Source organism: Leptinotarsa decemlineata, unplaced genomic scaffold (genome assembly GCF_025532065.1).
Source record: "Leptinotarsa decemlineata unplaced genomic scaffold, Ldec_3_MD MMD2_tig00026351_RagTag_RagTag, whole genome shotgun sequence".
NCBI classification, from domain to species: Eukaryota; Metazoa; Arthropoda; class Insecta; order Coleoptera; family Chrysomelidae; genus Leptinotarsa; species Leptinotarsa decemlineata.
In genome coordinates this window covers 42,249-63,441 of record NW_027412699.1, presented here as the reverse complement: position 1 = coordinate 63,441, position 21,193 = coordinate 42,249, and the positions used below count along the sequence as shown (strand labels likewise).

General features: G+C 33.8%; 1 protein-coding gene and 1 long non-coding RNA gene across 2 annotated transcripts; one reads left to right on the top strand and one right to left on the bottom strand.

Annotated features, from left to right (window-relative positions):
• Positions 1–8,812: 8,812 nt before the first annotated feature.
• Positions 8,813–9,524, bottom strand: LOC141486257 (uncharacterized). Its single transcript, XM_074183995.1, has 2 exons — positions 9,298–9,524; positions 8,813–9,237 (listed from the first exon to the last, which is right to left on the bottom strand). Exons 1-2 carry the CDS (start codon positions 9,390–9,392, stop codon positions 8,859–8,861), a joined length of 474 nt encoding a protein of 157 aa, XP_074040096.1. The 5' UTR covers positions 9,393–9,524; the 3' UTR covers positions 8,813–8,858.
• A 5,032-nt stretch (positions 9,525–14,556) lies between these two features.
• Positions 14,557–16,296, top strand: LOC141486258 (uncharacterized). The gene is made up of 2 exons (XR_012467730.1): positions 14,557–15,570; positions 16,043–16,296. It is a non-coding gene; the product is annotated as an uncharacterized lncRNA (long non-coding RNA).
• Positions 16,297–21,193: the final 4,897 nt, after the last annotated feature.

Sequence of the window (21,193 nt, the reverse complement as noted above, 5' to 3'; positions counted from 1 at the left end):
TCATATCCGTCTAATACTGATTTAATTAAAGACATCAAAACACACTTGTTGACAAAGCATTCTGCCGCAAGTTTATCAGTTGAATTACATAACGCAAAACAAAAACATAAATCAGTGAATGAATTTGGTAAATCAATCGAGGAATTACTGGTCGATTTGACAATAGCGCAAGCCGATGGAAATGTCGAGGCAATGAAAATTCTTAAAGTTGCGAACGAAAAACTGGCAATTCATGCTTTCGCGAACGGACTGCGAAGTCACGATCTGGGAACTGTCATAAAAGCTAGGAACTATAGCGCTTTGAAAGATGCTATAACGGGAGCTGTAGATGAGGAATGTACGGGAGGTGCAACCTCTTCTTCGCAGGTGTTTCACATGCGAGGGAACTCAAAACTTAATAATTTCAACCGTACGAGTCGAGGATTTCAGCAGAATAATAGGGGAAGACCAAATTTCAGTACCGGACAATTCAATAACTCACAATCGAATAAGATCAGAGGAAGTAGTTTGCATAGTAAAAATAATTTTAGGGGTCGAAACCAGGGACATTTTCGCGGAAATTTTAGAGGGCGTTGGAATAATCACAACAACCAAACTTTCAGTCCATCTCGAAGAGGGTTTTTTATGGAAAACGCTCAGGATGCTGAATTAAACAACCCTTCCCCGCAAGCTAATCAGTTTTTTCGGTCGAGTCAGTGAGAATGTAGGTGATTATAAGGTTTTAAGTATGAATGGTCTTAATTATGTATGTATGAAAAACGGAAAAAGTGAGTTGAAATTTTTATTGGATACGGGTGCTTCGGTAAGCGTTATTTTTACATCATGTATAAATAAAAATCAGTTTGTTGATACGACAAATAGAATCAAAATAAACGGCATAGCGGGTTTTGTCTTCACGCAAGGCTCGGCTAATATTACATTAGAACTATCTGACGTTAAGATAGGTCACGAATTTCATGTGGTGAATGACTTTGGTAGTGATATGAATGGTGTTATTGGGTCAGATTTCTTTGTCAAGCACTCTGCAATATTAAACTACGAATTATGCACATTCTCTATATATATAAACAATCGGAAACTGTCGATTCCACTGCAATCCAAGTATGAAAATTATATAACGATTCCACCAAGGTGCGAAATTATTAAATATTTGCAAGTACATAACTCAGATGATTGTATTATCATACCAGAAGAAATTTCAGAAGGTGTTTATACGGCGGGAATTATCGCAAAGCCTCACAACCACATTATACCTGTTAAAATTCTGAATATTACGGATAAAGAGGTACACTTGAAAAATTTTAGGCCCAAAACTGAAAATATTTCAGAATTTGATGTTCATACTTTTGGAAACACACACTTTTCAGTTGAGCGTATAGATAAGTTACTCAACTCCATAAATACCAAAGGTCTTAATAAGCAGGAAAAAATAGCTATTGATAAAATCTGTGCAAAATATGCGGACGTATTTCGCTTTGAAAATGACCCACTGACGGTGACAAATGTCTGTAAACAGACCATACATTTAAAAAAGGATGCCATTCCGGTATACGTAAAACCATACCGGTTACCGCATTCGCAGAAAGCGGAAATAAATAAACAAATTGACAACATGCTGTCAGAAGGAATTATAGAGGAAACAAGGTCCGAATGGTCGGCACCATTGTTAATAGTACCGAAAAAAGAGGATAGTAAGGGTAATAAACAATGGAGGATAGTTATCGATTACCGTCTGTTGAATAAACGCATTGAGGATGACAAATTTCCATTACCTTGCATAGATGAAATTTTAGACTCACTCTCCGGAGCGATGTACTTCTCACATCTTGACTTATCTCAGGGCTATTATCAGGTTGAATTGGATGCAACATCTAGAGCTTACACAAGTTTCACAACCGATAAAGGTCAGTATCAAATGACGAGATTACCGATGGGGTTGAAACTGAGTCCAAGTGCTTTCTCTCGAGCGATGACCATAGCAATGTCAGGGTTAAATTATGAGAGATGTTTCATTTATTTGGACGATTTGATAGTTTTCGGGAATAATTTGGAAGTTCATAATCGGAATTTGGTAAAAACTTTGCAGCGATTGAGACAGGTCAATTTAAAACTAAATCCTTACAAATGCGAATTCTTGAAAAAACAGATATTGTATCTGGGTCACGTGATTTCATCTGAAGGAATATCTCCAGATTTTGAAAAAATACGTGTTATACAGCAATTTCCGGTTCCAAAAGACTCGAATGAAACTAAACGGTTTGTAGCATTTGCGAACTATTATAGGAAGTTCATTCAGAATTTCGCGGATATCGCAGCACCGCTTAACAGATTGTCAAAAAAGGGTGTAGTATTCGCTTGGAGCGAAGAATGTCAAAAAGCATTCGAAACGCTAAAGCAGGCGCTGGTACAACCACCAATTCTCGCATATCCTGATTTTTCGGAATCAAACGTTTTTAAATTACGTACCGATGCCTCAAATTTGGCTATCGGAGCAGTTCTGTCAAATTCAGATGATAAGCCGGTGGCGTTCGCCAGCAGATCGCTGAATAAAGCTGAAGTCAACTATTGTGTGATAGAGAAAGAATTACTTGCTATTTGTTGGAGTGTGAAAAAATTTCGTCCTTATCTTTACGGGAAAAAGTTCATTATCCTTACAGACCATAAACCATTATTATATCTTTTCGGTATGACGAATCCTTCAAGTAGACTAACGAAATTTAGGTTAACACTAGAAGAATATGATTTTACAATAAGTTATGTTAAAGGAAAAGATAATGTAACGGCTGATGCATTAAGTCGTATAAAAATTGACTCCGACGAACTGAAAGAAATGTCAGTTAATTCCTGTCAAGTCATGAATGTCGTGACAAGGGCACAAACGAAGAAATTGGGCAACAATTCACGGGAAAAGTCCAATATCTCTTTCGATAACAGGCCTGATCATCCTGGTGTCGTAGAATTATTGAAACCACCTAAAGAATTTGTTCAGTTGTATCCTTTGTCGAAAGTTGAGTTTCAAAGAAAAAAACGTTCTGAGTGTAAAATAAAAGGGAATATATTATATGATGAAAAGGCAAATACTATTTATATGAATCAGGATGAATCTCGATCAGCGACTGCATTCGGTGCATCGTTGAGAGACCTGAAGGAAATTTGCCAAGAATATGGAATTCCAGAATTAGTTATAGTAAAAGAAGATAGATGCGCATCGTTATTAAAAAACATTTTGGAAATTCCCAATGAAATTCGAAAGGCAGGTATAAAAATAAATATAATAAAAGCTCAGCAACACATAACTAGGAAGGAAACCCAGCAATTAATTTTGAACGATTACCACATGTTACCAACGGGAGGGCATGCTGGAATTAATCGCATGTATAACAATATTAGAAAACTTTACTTTTGGTCTGGTCTCCGAAAGGATATCGAAAATTTTGTAAAACGTTGTGATGACTGTCAGAGATATAAGTACTCAAGACCGCATCGGCAACCAATGAAAATAACCACAACGGCTACCTCAGCGTTTCAGAAAGTTTTTCTTGACTTGGTGGGCCCTTTAGACCAAGACAGGGAAAATAACCGATACATTTTGACGTTGCAATGTGAGTTAACAAAATTCGTAGAAGGGTATCCATTAGAAAATAAAGAGGCAGTAACAGTCGCGAAATCATTCGTAGAAAATTTTATTTTACGATTTGGTATTCCAGAACAAGTTGTGACAGACAGAGGCACTGAATTTCTAGCGTCGACCTTCAAAGAGTCGTGCAAACTGCTAAAAATCGAACAGCTGAATTCAACGGCGTATCATCACGAAACCATTGGAGCATTGGAAAACACACATAAAAATCTAGGTGATTATTTACGCATACATGCATCAGAGCATCCAGACACCTGGAGCTCATGGATACCATATTGGTGTTTTGCATATAATAATACAGTGCATACGGAAACTCGGTATAGTCCATACGAATTGGTTTTCGGCAAAATGAGTCGAGTACCATCGAGCATTGCTACACAAGTCGACCCTGTATATAATTTCGATGATTACCCAATTCAGTTAAAATTTAGATTGCAAACAGCTTGGAATGACGCGAGAAATAATTTAATGGTATCAAAATCGTTACGAAAACAAAAACTAGATATTAAAATTAATCCTGTTAATGTTAGGATAGGTGATAAGATATTAGTAAGGAACACATCTTCAAATAAGTATGATCCTATCTTCAAAGGTCCTTATATTATAGTAGAAGATAAAGATCCAAATGTTGTAGTTAGAATAGATAATAAGCTGGTAGAAATACACAAAAATAGGACAAAATTGTTTATTGAATGAAAAAAAAAAAAATATTGTTTAAAATTTTTTTTTTCGTCATCGGGGGGAGATGTACTGGTATAGCAAATAATGTGGAACAATAACAAATTGAGAAATAAACAATATTCTAATTAGAACACCTAATACGTGCCAGGACAGCTCTTTTCGATGTATGCCGATCTTATGTTATTAAAACATTATGTAACATTGAGATAGGGAAGGATTACGACGAGGATCATGTAATTGAAACAAGGTAGATCAATTTGAGTTATTCTGAATAGAGGAAGTTTTTCTACGAAGTCGTTTCATTCCGTTCCTTATAAATGAACCTGAAGTGAGTTTATTACAATAATCATACTGTATATCAATCATATAATTCTGTTAATTGCGGACAACTATGTTTGAAATTTCTTTCTCAATAAACATGTATGCAATCAATGTTTTCTCTTCATTCTACAGATAACCTTTAACATGTGTTCATATACGTTCACCTTATCAGGCCGAGATTCGATTCTCTCGTCTAAAATTAATCCTCCTATCATACTGGACGATACAAAGAATTATGTTTTAGGATTGATTGACTTTGTAACATTCAATACAATACCGAATGTGGATGAGACTAATAATATTTTTTATATTGGGTCTACAAAAATTAAGATTCCTCCTGGTTCATATGAAATATCTGATATAGAGAGTGAAATTATGAGGCAATTGAATGAAGTGAAATCGAAAGAAAGTACGAAACAAGAACTCAAAGCGAAAACTTCAAATATCATAACCAAAGAAGAGGAAAATTCTGAGAGTAGTATCGATCTGAAATTGTATGCAAATCGAAATACTTTGAGATATGAAATCATTTCCAATAAACCAATTCATTTAGAAAAACCTAACTCATTGGCACCTCTATTAGGATTCGAGAAAAAAAAATTACAACCGAATAGAAAACATATATCGGTTTTTCCAATCAATATCTCCAAAGTGAATTTGATTTGTGTTGAATGCAATTCAATAACGAATTCATTCAATAATGACAGTGCCGTACATTTGTTACATATGTTCTACCCCACCGTACCAAGTGGATTTCGAATTATTGAAAAAGTTGCAAATGTTATCTATTTACCAATCAACACTAGACATATCGATGAGGTTTTCCTTAAAATAAATTAACAAGAGGGTAATTTAGTCAATTTCCAACAGGAAACGATAACAGTAAGACTTCATCTCAAAAAGCAGCTCTGATGGTATTTTTATATAATATTACAACTTTTCCAACAACATCAACAACAGCACATAGTATAATTGATAAGGATCCTGGAGAATGTGTCACTATAGGAAGTGCTGTTAAATGGTTAACATCAGAAAATCGACAGTTTCTTCTTGCACTTGGTTTTCGAGTACTTTAAGTGTCAAAGTGTCAAAACGGCTACTTTTTACGAGTTTTGGTGTAACCTCAAAGTCAACATCAGTTCAAGATTCAGACAAATTTTATTATTTTTCAAGTGTTCTTGCGGTGGCAGAAGCAGCAGCAGCAGAAGTAGCAGAAAAACAAAAATACTAGATAGTGGAAAAAGGAGGAAAAAAAACGCAAAAATGAGCTTTAATACATTGAATATTGGTGAACCTGTATTGATGGATGATTCTATAACTAATTACGAGATGCATAGTCATCCACCTTATGCAAATACGACATTCAATAATTCTGATGAAATTAGAATTCCTATTATTCAAACTCAAGATATTTATACATTGCCATCCCAAAGTTACCTTTATATCGAAGGACGATTAACTGATGCTGAAAATAAACCTAGTATAACATTAAATTTTGTGAATAATGGTATGGCATTTCTGTTCGATCAGATAAGATATGAGATAGGAGGCACGGTAGTGGACAGGGTGAGGAACCCAGGTATAACATCATCTATTAAAGGATACATCTCTTATACAAGTAGCGAATGTGACAGAAATAATAATGCCTGTTGGAATCATTTGGAATATCCAAAAGTATTCAATTCGAATGGATACTTCAATGTCTACATCCCCCTGAAACACCTTTTGGGTTTCTGTGAAGATTTCAAGAAAATAATCGTAAACATTCGCCAAGAATTGGTACTCATTAGAACAAGTAGTGACGTAAATTCTGTAATATCAACAAAGGATAATGAAAAATCTAAAGTTAATTTAACTAAAATTCTCTGGAGAATTCCTCATGTTCAAGTTTCCGATACAGAAAAATTGCGATTACTCAAGTACATTGAAAAAGGACGTGACTTAGAAATTGCATTCAGGAGCTGGGAACTACACGAATATCCACTTTTACAACAAACAATGACTCATTCTTGGAATGTGAAAGCATCTAATCAATTGGAAAAACCTCGATTCATCATTGTAGCTTTTCAGACTCAGAGGAAAAATCAGATCAAGAAAAATATTAGTCATTTCGATCATTGTAATATTACCAACATCAAACTCCACCTCAACTCAGATGTATACCCTTACGATAATATGAATTTGAACTTCAAGAAAAACCAGTTTGCATTACTTTACGAGCTCTTCGCCCAATTTCAAGAATCCAACTATTATAAAACTTCTGGAGAGCCGTGTCTTACATTGACTAAGTTTCACGATATCGCGATTCTATTTGTTATTGATTGCAGTAGACAAAATGATAGCTTAAAGGTAGGAGTGCAAGATATAAGACTCGACTTCGAAGCCAGTGAAAATATTCCTGCAAATACATCAGCATTTTGTTTGATTTTACACGATCGTTTAGTCAGATACACTCCACTAACAAATTCTGTGAAACAATTCTAGAGTGAGTTATGATGAGTAGTAATAATAGAATAACTTTCGATGAAAAGAAAAATGAAGTTCATTACATATTTGCTTGGAGTTTCGCCTATAGAAATGCAAGAAAAACTTATTGGGAATTTTTTGCCATTGATCGAACACGCTTCCAGCGACGTATTCGGAGCAGTTCAGCTTTTATGGATCCAATTCTAGAAAAATCACATAGACAAAAAATTTTCGACCAAAGATTTCGAGAAGAAGAAGAAGAGCTTGGAAAATTTTAATCTTATTCCTTGTTTTGATAACAGAAAAGTATAAATAGATTCATTGGATTTCTAGTTACTAATAACGTTTTATCTCAAACATGAATACACAACAATATGATCAAATTGACATTGAACAGTATACCAAAAACTTGATCAGAGAACTTTGTCCTGATATGGAAGAGCATAAAGTGTCTTCCGAAGCAAACCGTTTGATTATCAAAGCTTCCAGAATTCTTCAGAAGAGGAGAGCAAAACCACCAAATCAAATATATCGAAACAAAAATCCAAAGGATCCAGGAATTAGAAAATGAGTACCATTGTTTTATGAAAAATGTATGACAGATATAGTGTATGTATTAATAAAATTTCATCAATATTCTTGAGTTTTCTTCTGACTGTCATACCATGAACTTTCAAACTGATGTTAAAAGGGATATTATTGAAGAACTTCATAAACAAGCCCGAATCAATTTCAATAGACGAAGAGTAATCATTAAGGTTTTCGATGACCTTTTTTAAGATGATTTAGTTGAGATGATACCATATGCTAAAGTGAATAAAGGATATAAATATATTCTAACTGTGATAAACTGTTCTTCGAAGTTTGCTTGGGCACTACCTTTAAAGAATAAGACAGCTAATGCTGTGTCCAAAGCTATGGAAGAAGTTTTACGTAAACAATCACCATAAAATTTACAAACTGATTCAGGTAAAGAATTTTTCAACTCAGAATTTAAGAAGTTGATGAAAAAATATAAAGTTAATCATTATAGTACGTTCAGTGGAAAGAAAGCATCAATAATTGAGAGATTTAATAGAACAATGAAGTCTTGGATGTATAAAGAATTCAATTTTCAGGGTAACTATAAGTGGCTTAATGTATTGAAGCATATTTTGGAAAAATATAACAATTGCAATTTTGAATGTTGAAAATGGAGTATGGTACCATCGAATGATTAATTTACCAATAGGCATCAATCAATATATGCCTCATGTGAAAAAACATATGAACTGGTGTACAAATAATCTACATGGATTGTCATGGCAGCATGAGCAAAGTTCAACAACAGTAGCAACCATCAACTACGAACAAATTTCGGAGTTCATCAATAATTGTGTTGGTTTTGATGCTGTTATAAGTGTGAAAGGTTGTGAAAAGAAAAAATGGTTAAGTCAACTCATTCAAAATGAAATTTCCGATTTGTATGAAGAAGGATGTCCTGCAATAGAAAATTTGAAAAGTTTTCTCAAGTCACACCATTGTATGAATCATTTAAATAACAGTTTGAATTGTGCACTAGAAAATGTTTTTTTATTGAAATATTGGTATTCACACTGTAAGAAATAAATTCTGAATTCTTGTTCTTATAGAAAATGAAATATTTACTTTTCACACATTCTTATTATACATGTGATATTTACTACATTGCATAAATAAAAAAATATGTTTCTCAATTTTGTTTATTTTACTATAATAATTGAAATTTTCACAATCACAAAAAATCTTGGGATTCTTGGAAATAAGTAGGGTGTTGAGAGTTTTCTTCTTCAAAATCTTCGATTATGACAGGAGATAGTGATCGTGTTGGAAGGGGTAGAATTTCTTTTGATGATGATGATGAAGCCTTCAACTTTTTTGGTGGTGGAGGTGATGGAATAGCGTCCACGTCATCATCATCTTGTATATTGAAATTGAACCGTTTCACTGCTGTTTCCAGAAACCCCAATTCCTGTTCATTTTCAGCCATTGCCCGGGTTACTTTCACTGGCAAATTACCAAATTTCTTAGTCAAAGTAACCATCTTCGGACTGTATTTTAAATATACTAAAATACAGTCCTCAGATTTTTTTACGATCTGCTTCACACCATATCTATAACAATATGAAAAATTGTTCAAACACAAGTAATAATATTATTTGAAAATGACTTACCTGAATAATTGTTTAAGCACCACCATTGCCATATTGACGGGCAACATTTTTGTATTTGTAATATTGATAATTAAAGTTGTCGGAATAGTTGACATTTTTGTTGTTGTATCGATTCACTCGTAACTAGAATGATTTTCCAAAGACATAGATCCGTCAATTTATACTGTGAAATTGTGCTGAAAAAAATGAATAACATCGAACGTATGTTGTTCATGCAATGATAAACGAGTGCATTATCATATATCAAGTACGTGATATAATTTTTCTATTAATAAATATCAATACCGCGTTACCATAACACACGTGTAAAGTTCATGATTTGCGAGTGCATTATCATGTATCAATTACGTGATGTAATTTTTCCATTAAGAAATTCATTGCCATAAACAGACGTTTAAAGTTCATGATTTACATAATCATATAAAAGATGACCTCTAAATTATGGAAATAGCGCGCATTCAAAAGACAGCGGTTAGAGTCTTTATGAAATTTTACAATTGAAGGTGAACCTTAATAACTATACACCAATAAATGTAGGTATTTCCACATATATTGAAGTACCTAAATTCATTCAAAATAAAAAGGCTGTCCTTAACATTCAAAATAATGATCCGTACTGTTTTCTTTGGTCTATTGTGGCAGTTCTTCATCCATGTGCAACTAATGTCTGTAAAAAATCATCATATCCACATTTTTCTAATATATTGAAATATGAAGGGATTGAATTTCCACTCAAAATTAAAGATATAACAAATTTTGAGAAAATGAATAATATGTCAATAAACGTTTTCGGTATTGAAAAAAAGGAAATCGTTCCTATCCGTTTGAGTAATCTTGAATTTTTAACAACAATTAATTTATTAATACTTCAAACCGAACATGATTTCGATGATGTTGATTCATGTGATGAAGAGGAATTGATGGACTTAGATGAAAATGTGAATAATTTCAAAACTATTTATCATTTTGCTCTAATAAAAGACATGACGCGGTTGTTGTGTGGACAAAGTGGTGACATAAATCACGAAAAGTTTTATTGTACCAAATGTCTCAACCATTTCTATTCACAGGAAGTATTGAACAACCATACACTGTGTCCGTAAAGTATGGAACAAAGTCATTTTTAGCTAAACAGGTCATTTCAAGAAATAATCCTGAAACACGTCGATTTTTGATGTTAATTTATGGTATTTTAAAATAATAATCTAATATACAGGGTGAATTACGTTCGAGTAATGACGTCACCGTCATTTTTTTTTTATGGAACACCCCCATTTTGTCTCAATTTTCGGATTACTCTAGCTGAGCTGATTCCAAAAATGTATCACATGTTGATTCCAATTGTTACAGGGTGGACAAAAATACAGTAGTTGTGTGTGCGCTAATAAAGTAACGCGTAACATTCTTTATTAGGTAAATCAACAATATTATCAAAAATACTTATTGTCTAGCGGCAATTGGTTTAAATGTAACACCCCGTAGTTTGCTACATGTTTAGAGTAATAAAAATGAGCTGTTTCCAAACATGTTTGGTACTTGTGGTCTAGCAGACAGAATATGAAAGAAATTATTTCTTATCTACATTTATAAAAAACATAGCCGTCTAGTTTTTTGTGAAATATCATTATTTGTTTAGTAATTTATTGATGTTCAGTGACAGTTTAGTACTACAATATTTTTGGTATTCGTGAATATTCGAATGATTGCTTAGATTCAATTGGAAGTAGAAATGGAGTTAAGTGTAAAACAAAGAATTGAAATACTCATGATGATTGGGTATGGAGACAGATCGCGAACTCAGATGGAAGTGTGCAATTTGTTTAATGATAAATATCCAGAAAGACCTATAACGCGTTCAACAGTCAGTAAGCTGAAAACGAAATTTCGAAAAACTGGTACGGTTGCAAATGTACGCAAATCAGGTCGTCCCCCTGCAAATGCTGATACAGCATTAGATGTTTTACTGAGTTTTGAAGAAGATGCGCACAATTCTGTTCGTAAAGTTAGTCGCGAAATCGGTGTTGGCAAAACAACGGTACAAAAACTATTGAAGCTTGAAAAATGGCATCCTTATAAAATCAAACTTGTGCAAGAATTAAACGAAGATGATCCCGATTGACGACTCCAATTTTGCGAAGAAATGATGGATAAATGTCACCGAGACCCTCTCTTGTAACAAAACGTTATTTTTTCTGATGAGTCCACTTTCACGTTAAATGGTGAGGTTAACCGTCAGAATTGTAGATACTGGGCAAAAGAAAACCCCTACTGGATGCGTGAGCATCATACACAATACCCTCAAAAGGTAAATGTATGGGCTGGAATTGTACGAAATTGAATCATTGGACCCTACTTTATCGAAGGTAATTTAAAGGAGGCAAAGTACCTTGAGTTTTTAAGGGAGTATCTCGTACCTACTTTACGTAATTTATTTCCCAGCAGACGTAATCCTGGAGGTTTTGATGAAAGTTTATGGTTTCAACAGGATGGTGCACCTCCACATTATGATGTAGATGTTAGAAGGTACGTAGATGAAATTTTTCCGAACAGGTGGATTGGTAGACGTGGACCCACTGAATGGCCAGCGAGGTCACCAGATTTAAATCCTTTGGATTATTTTCTGTGGAGCCTTCTGAAGAATGTTATTTATAAAAAGAAACCAGCAAATATTGAAGATGTACAAGTGAAAATTCGAACAGAAATAAACAATATTACGCAAGAAACCATACACAAGGTTCAATAAGAATTTGTACACTGTTTGGGTTACTGTCAAATACAGCAAGGGCTGCAGTTCGAACATTCAATATAAAGTCATTTATTCCAGCATATTCTGTCCGCTAGACAATAAGTATTTTTGATAATATTGTTAATTTACCTAATAAAGAATGTTACGCGTTACTTTATTACAACACACAACTACTGTATTTTTGTCCACCCTGTACCAATTGGAATCAACATGTGATACATTTTTGGAATCAGCTCAGCTAGAGTAATCCGAAAATTGAGACAAAATGGGGGTGTTCCATTTAAAAAAAATTACGGTGACGTCATTACTCGAAGGTAATTCACCCTGTATATTAGATTATTATTTTAAAATACGGTAAATTAACATCAAAAATCGACGTGTTTCAGGATTATTTCTTTAAATGACCTGTTTAGCTAAAAATCAATTTGTTCCATACTTTACGGACACAGTGTATATTTACCGGTAGAAAAATGAATAAAACCAAAATAACTCTACCATCTGAAAAAAAAAATTTATCTTTCACAGACTTCAAAAATAAAGAACCCGTACCGTTTGTGATTTATTCAGACATTGAAAGCATTTTGGAAAAATATGAGGATGTGAAACCTAGTAAGAAAATTCGAATATTTCAAAAACATATTCCATGTAGTGTAGCATTTTACTTATTGTGTACTTTCGACAATTCAAAATAAAAATTCGAATTATATACTGGTAACGATTGTATCAGCTGGTTCGTCAAACGTTTACAACAGCTAGCTTTCGAATTAAATCCAGTATTTTCCAATGTGGTTCCAATGATTCCGCTATCACCTCAACAAAAACACGATTTCGATTCAGCCACTAACTGTCATATTTGTCTAAAACCATTCACAGAGGATCAGATCAAGGTTTAAGGACCATTGTCATATATCTGGAAAATTTCGTGGAGCAGCCCATTCCACCCCTTGCAACATTAACTATCAGAATGATAATATGATACCTGTTGTTTTTCATAATTTATCTGGTTACGATAGCCATTTCATTATTAGAGCTTTACCGAAAGAGGTTTCTGGTGCTGTCAGATTGTTACTAGTAAATAAAGAAAAATATATATCATTTAGTAAACAAATTGACAATACAAGTATAACATATCGATTCCTAGACTCTTTTCGTTTCATGGCAAGTAGTCTAGATAAATTGAGTTCATATTTAAATCATTCAGAAAAGGTAATCACAAAAAGTTTCTGTAAAAATCAAGAGGAATTTAAACTTTTATCTAAGAAAGGTATATTTCCATATGATTATTTTGATAGTTGGGATAAAATGAACATTGACAAATTACCACCGATCGAATGCTTTTTCAATAAATTGAGAAAGTGTGGTGTAACAGAAGATGAGTATTCACACGCTGTTAAAGTATGGGATACTTTTGAAATTCAAAATTCACAACAATATACGGAGTTATATTTGAAAACAGATGTATTACTTTTGGCTGACGTTTTTGAAAAATTTCGAAAAGTATGTATGAAAACATACGATTTGGAATGTTTGAAATATTACACTGCACCAGGTCTAGCTTATGCAAGTTGTTTAAACATTTCAAAGGTTACTTTGGAATTATTAGATGATGTAGATGAGCTAATGTTTATTGAAAGGGGTATAAGAGGAGGAATATCTCAATGTAGCAATAGATATGGTAAAGCTAATAATATTTACATGAAAAACGAGTTAACCCTGATCAACCCTCATCATATCTCATGTACTACGATGTTAATAACTTGTATGGTACAGCATTATCAGAATATATCAGAAATAATCAGAATTATCAGAATGGAAAAATAATACTGATTTCTATTCTGAAGATATATTTAATACACCTAATGATTCTGAATATGGTTACATATTAGAAGTTGACTTAGATTATCCTTTAGAACTTCAAAATGTTCATAAAGATCTTCCATTATGTCCTCAAAAAATGATTCCACCCTTATCATCAAAATGAATTTGAGAAAATTTTTTATAAGTTAATGAACAATAGTATCTTTAGGAAAACAATAGAAAACTGTCGTAAATATAAAGATATTAAATTATGTACTAAGTGGGAGGGTAGATACGGAGCAAAAAGTCACATATCAAAACCGAATTTTCATAGTTTGACCATTTTTGATGATGATATGGTAATCATTGAAATGAAAAGAGTCAATATAAAACTGAATAAACCCAATTATGTGGGTTTCAGTGTTTTGGAAATTTCAAAAATTATTTTATATGACTTTCATTATAATTATATCAAACCTAAATTCAATGAAAATGCGAAATTGTTGTATACAGATACTGATTCATTGATTTACCACTTTTTCACCGATGACATTTTTGCACATATCAAAGAGGACAATTCGGAATTCCATTGGTAAATAAAAAAGTTTTAGGTTTGACGAAAGACGAAAACAATGGAAGAATTATGAAAGAGTTCATTGGCTTAAAGTCGGAAATGTATGCGATAAAAGTAGAACATGGATAGTGACGGGGAAAATTTGATAATTAAAATAGATAAAGGTGTCACCAGAGCCTCTCTCAAAACAATAAATTTTCAAAATTACTACGATTGTCTATTCGGAAATGAACATTTTGAAGTAACGGAAAATCTGATTCGTAGTAAAAAACATGAGGTATATACAATAAATCAAAGAAAAGTTGCAATAACTCCTTTCGAAGACAAACGAATTGTAAATTATTTATCAAGTGATACATTGCCTTGGGGTTTCAAAATTTAATCCACACTTGTAATATTCATTTTTACAATTGATTAACTTACAACTTATATTTTAACACAATGGAAAAAACGTTTCTATCTTGAGTTCTTTTTCCGATTGATTTGTGATTTTACAGAGCAATATGAACAAAGCAATCCAGGAAAATATTATTAGTAGCACTAATGGAAACGAACTTCCTCAAGTCAATGGTCCTTCAAAGTATCGGTGTAATGACAGGAGATGTTTGAGAGTTTATGAAAGTTTTTCATCAGAATATAACTTTTGCCCACCCTGTCATCAACGTCGGGATTCTGGGTCCTATAGACAAAGAATAAGGAAAGAGAGGGATTCGAGAAGTCAGTTGAGGAGACAACAACTGACAGCATAACCATCATAACCGCTTCAACTGTTCATTATTCATTCAACAACCACATGAGGAATTTAATTTTTTGACCTCCAACATTGCACACTTTCTGTTTCAGTGAAAATCAAAAGATGAATTTTAGCGATTTATTCGAGGACACTTTATTGAAAGCATGTGAAGATATGGAAAAAACTTTACTACAACTCTGTAAAGAGAAAAAAGAAAAAAAAATATAAACCTTAAAACGAAAGAATCCATTAAAAACGTATTATTTTGAAAACTGTGTGATACTCCAAAAGACAATAAGGAAGTATCGAAAAGAAGTACAAGACAGTATTGTGAAAATTGCAAAAAGAAAACCGTTTTTGAATTATAATCACCGAAGCATCTGAGAATTGATAAACGTTATGCAGACAATCGTGGAGTCATTCGTAAGTAACCAATAGCATCATTAACATCATTATGCCTGTACCAGTGAAATATAAGTGTACTAAATGTGGGGGAGAAACAAATTATCCGAATATATTATGTTTAGAATGTATAGTTGAACAGATTTCACGTGACGTATATGGTATAAAACATCCCTAATACAACTGTTACGTGTAGTAGTAATCGAGTTGCTTTCAAAGAAACACACACACACGCACAACGATAAAAATATGTATTTGTTGTACATTATTCTTCTACTTTCACAAATTTGCAACATCCTAACTTCAAAAGTTATTTATATCAATACACCATACAAGTTGGAAAAATGGTAGCTTTTTATTAATGGAAGTACATCTAGATACGATTATTTTGAATGAATATCCAGCTTTCTACTCTGAAAAATCAATACCGTTATGTAAGATAAACGAACAATATTCCTCAAACATTTTTGTAATTATTCTTCCATTTTTTCAGATTCTACGGTAACATGTAAGGACAAAGGAAAAAAGTATAGGTGCGGATACGTTATTGGATCACACGAAAACTTTCATCCCATTGTTCCATTCAAAAGCCGATTAATGTGCGGACATCATAGCATTGAACAATTTCATAAACAATCCATAACTTACAGAGGTTTCTGGTGGACAACTGTAAAAGATTTTTATGAATATGCAAATATTAATCTCAAAAAATATTTAGCTCTACCAGAAATTTGTTATGTATACTTATTGTCGTCTAAAAAAGATGAATTTTTGAAAATAACCCATACATTGTGAATACCTACTAATTAATAAACGTTAATAAATTACGTATTTCCTTTTTCACAATATTCATGTTCAATCATACATATGACCCTTAAGGTCAGCTAATCTGGTTAATTATCAGTGAAACACCAAATATTCCAACGAAATGCAACAAAGTATTCAAGTTTAATTATACATGTGACCTTAATGTCAGTTAATCTGGTTTTCTATCAGTAAAATAACAAATATTTCAACAAAATGCAACGAAAATATCCTAATTAAGTGCAACAAAGTATTCATGCTTACTTATACATATGACCTCAAGGTCAGCTAATCTGGTTTTTTATCAGTAAAATAGCAAATATTTCAACAAAATGCAACGAAAATATCCTAATTAAGTGCAACAAAGTATTGATGTTTACTTATACATATGACCTTAAGGTCAGCTAATCTGGTTTATTATCAGGCAAACAACAAGTATTCCAACGAAATGCAACGAAAATATCCTAATTAACTGCAACAAAGTTGTCTCAAGGTCAACTGGCGCACCGACAAAGTCATCGAATAAAACACATTGGCGTACGCCTGGGTACATGCTTTAACGAAAAGGGGTCGCCTGATGAGGGTTTTCGAACTGGGGTTGCCCGAAAAGGGTTGGCCGAAGAGGGTTGGCCGAAGACGATTCACTGAGCCAAAAGGTCTCTAATACGACACGGCTTATCTACACCAGCCGAGGCCTCTTCTTACAACACCCTCTGGTCATTGACCATCTCTTACAACCCTCAGGTCATTGACGATCTACAAGAACAAGGGTTGCTCAAGAACACATTGTCAACACCATTGTTCTTCGCCAACAAGGCCTTTTTGACACACTTCTTCATCCCAAACAACCGCACCCCTTACGCTATCGATGGACAGCTCGATGGCATGGTTACCATTGTATCTAGAACCACGTTAGCTATACTACTTATTTTATTAGTACGATTGGAAACGCTTGTACAAGCGAGTTAACACATTCGAATACGAGACTCGAGTCAGTTGGACTCGGGTTAGCGAGTACGAATCGATGCTTCCTAACTCGAGTACCGGAATCGAATCTGGCGTACTCGAATCAAAATAAATTGGTATTCGAGTAGGCGAGTTCTAAAGCAGGAATCGAGTCTGACTTGAATAAAACCGCTAACACATCGGCACATCACTAACTTTTTCCCTACATTTTTTCAGCTATCAAATTCAAACAATCGAAATGCAAGAAAGTTTTGCAACTCTTGCCAAAATCACCATAAGTTAAGCTATCATTTGAAAAAATATATTTTGTTATTTCAAGATAAGGTAATCAGAAACTGTTTTTTTCATTTTTATACCCGCGTAAGTCTCAAAGCACGTATCTAGTTGGTTACTGAGCAATGAAACTACTATAAAGAACTAGTTTGGCATACTAATTTACTGAGCTTCCTCTTACTCTTGAAGGTGTCGAGGTGGTAAAATAGCAGTTTGGTGTTGTGAAAAATTTTCAGTAATGTAGTGAAATGTTTGAATATGATTGTTTTCATTCTATGATACTCCCAAATTTTCGAACGATTCTGCTGCATTGCGAATGGGTTCAATATACTCCTATTTTTGTAATCTTATGGTTGGTATTTGTGCTCAGGGTTGGTTCTGGTAATCAGGTACTCTAATGACACAGGAGGGGGTTGTACAAGCATATATAAGATATTCCAGGAACATGGACCCAGTTGTAAAAGTGTTTTGATTGTGTTCAACTGATAGTGTCAGTGTTCTTACCACTACTATTATATGCCTACGATTCGTTAGTTGGAATCATGGCAGAAGTAATCATCAAGGTGATTAAGTTTCCTTAGTGAGCTCTTATGAGGAGAACAACAGCCTCATCATGCTGTTGTTCATCACAATCATCATGGATTGTGAAATTTTGATTCGTCTTCCACCAGCGCAGTAACTGGACTTACATAAAATTTATATATTTGCATGTAAAATTGTTCGACTATGAAAAAATAAAGTATTTCAAAGAAAGAAAAAGTGTTGTTCGAACTTTATGTTTTTACTGAATCAGAAACGTATATTTTTTTGCTTTCGACACATGCTAACAACTTTAATTTTTTGTAATTTTGAAATGTTTCAAAGCTTACGTATTCAAAATCACTTCATTGTGAGATATTCACCTAACAGATTCTCAAAACGAAACACGTGTTTCGCCATACAATGGCTTCTTAGGGCGTGTGTAAATTCTTTACAGAATTTTGATTCGTCTTCCACCAGCGCAGTAACTGGACTTACATAAAATTTATATATTTGCATGTAAAATTGTTCGACTATGAAAAAATAAAATAATTCAAAGAAAGAAAAAGTGTTGTACGAACTTTATGTTTTTACCGAATCAGAAACGTATATTTTTTCGCTTTTAACACATGCTAACAACTTTGATTTTTTGTAAATTTCAAATGTTTCAAAGTTTATGTATTCAAAATCACTTCAGAGTGAGATATTCACCTAACAGATTCTCAAAACGAAACACGTGTTTCGCCATAAGATGGCTTCTTAGGGCGTTTATAAATTCTTTACAGTATTTGAATTAAAAAAGTTTCAAAACACAGTTTCCGTGTCAAAGTTGTGTTGTGGGTATTAAACAGTTATTTATTCGGATTAGAAATGATCCACAGTTTCCGCTGTCAGTTGTTGACAGTTAATCTGTAGATTATCAGAAAGCTTTCGTGAGACTTCGTTTATAATGTGCGACCACAGTCTTCGTGGGATTGTCCCATTGCACAAACAATTACTCATACATCAATCTGATGCATCAAGTACTAGTTGAGAGAAGCTTTGGCTTTCTACTTCTTCATATTTATAAAAAAAAATATGAATCTCATCGATAAGCTATGGAGTTTTAAAATTATTGGATGCGTTCTCAAAATACGAAAAGAAGTTTAAAGATTGTTCAATTTTAAAAATGGTTAGATAAGTGCATTATGAATAAAAAAAACAACTGTAAATTGTTATTGATTTTTTATATCGACAAATGAAATTAATCGGATATTTTTTTCTTATTCTATTCGTACAGTAGGAGATTTGAGCCGGTTCTAAGCCTCCCCCCACAACTATGACGTAATAATTGCTTTTTTTTGTTGTTGTTTAGTGAAGTCGAGGCAATGTGACCTTGAAGTGTCTGGTGATTTTTTTTTCATATGAGACTGTGTGTGTGTGTGTGGGAATGTACGGTACAGGGTTTCATCATGTGCTTGTCTATGTACAAACATACTTCGAAGATCCTCCAAGTAATAAATGTTCCATCAAGTTAGTAGTGGTGTGACGACACAGCAGCAACCGTTCATCGGTAAGAGAGCAAGATATTCACTCCACGACGTGTGGCTGAGTAATGCGTATTCATCGGTCTGCCCTCACCTCTCTCGATTTAGAGAAGGCTGTGACGTAACGCATCGCTCTACCCCAGCAGCAACCGTTCAACGGTAGGAGAGCTAGATGTGCACTCCAAGGCGGGTGGTTGAGTAATGCGTATCCATCGATGTGCTCTTACCTCCCTCGATGTGGTGATGGCAGTGACGTAAAGCATGACTCTACCCACACTCCCGATGGTGATGCGCAGGCGGCGAGGACTGTGCTATTCAAGAAGCGGGCGAGTATTGGTTATGTCAGTTTTCATCGAGTGAGTTAGTGAAAACATATCATAGAAAATGTATTCTTGTGAATGCGGTAAATCTTTTACTCGTAGTGACAACCTTCGTCGTCATCAGCTCCAGAGTTGCCAAGGAGGTCCATCAGTGAAACGAGTGAGATTAGATGACGCTGCAGCACCTATGTACACTTGTAATTGTTGTAATGTGACGATTCCATTGATTCAAGTGAATTCTCCCAATAGAAGTCTGCAACATAAGAATAATGCATGTGTACAATTCAGTGATGGTCTTGAAATTATAAATAGTGCTTTCAAGCGTTGGATTGCTACATACAGGGTGCAGATTTCCATTGTTTCCACCGATTACATGTTATTCTTTAACGAAATCAGGCAGAAAGTTATTGAATTATTGGAATCAGCTATCAGGGTTCTCAAAATCATAAAAGTGAATATGGAAGTATTTGGGAGTTATATTCTGCAAACGCAAGAACTGAAGGGAACCAAATCATTTAACTCTCAGAATAGAACAGTTGACCAATCTACTGATTTGAATTCCTTATTTGATGGATTTCGAAATGAAATTATCGCTTAAACAACAGAATTCCAGGAACGTGATTCAGGTAAGCATTTCTATCAAGTTATTGGATGTATCAGTAATTTTGATTTGTATTTGAGGTTGGACTTGTGAAAAAATCATGTTTCTGGAGGTGAACATCAATAAATACAGCCCGCTGAGTGGATGTTCATATTTGAAGCTACCTGAATATATAGAGCGTTGGAAGGCCGTGGTTAATGTCCGTAATGAAGATCAGCATTGTTTTGCATGGGCTATCACATCAGCACTACATGCTGCAATCGATAGAACGTCAGAAGTTTCATCATATCCACATTTCAATACTGTCATAGATGTAACAGATATGAATTTTCCGGTAAATTTGGAGGATATTGTGAAATTTGAGGACAAGAATGATATTTCAGTTAATGTGTACGGTTTAGAAAGTAAATTCGAGAGGGGTAAAATAGTGTATGAATTAATTGGACCATTACGTTACTCTCAGAGAAGACTTAGGAGACATGTCAATTTGTTACTTATCACAGATGATTTCGGTAATAGTCATTATTGTTGGATCAAAAATCTTTCAAGATAAGTTTCAAGCCAATTATCAGCTCATGAACATAAGAAATATTTTTGTGATGGATGTTTATTATATTTTTCCAATGAGCAATTAC

Coding starts and splice junctions, on each gene's coding strand:
- LOC141486257 (XM_074183995.1), bottom strand. CDS start 9,392: ATGTCAACTATTCCGACAACTTTAATTATCAATATTACAAATACAAAA. Junction 9,238..9,297: donor GTGCTTAAACAATTATTCAG/GTAAGTCATTTT, acceptor ATATTGTTATAG/ATATGGTGTGAAGCAGATCG.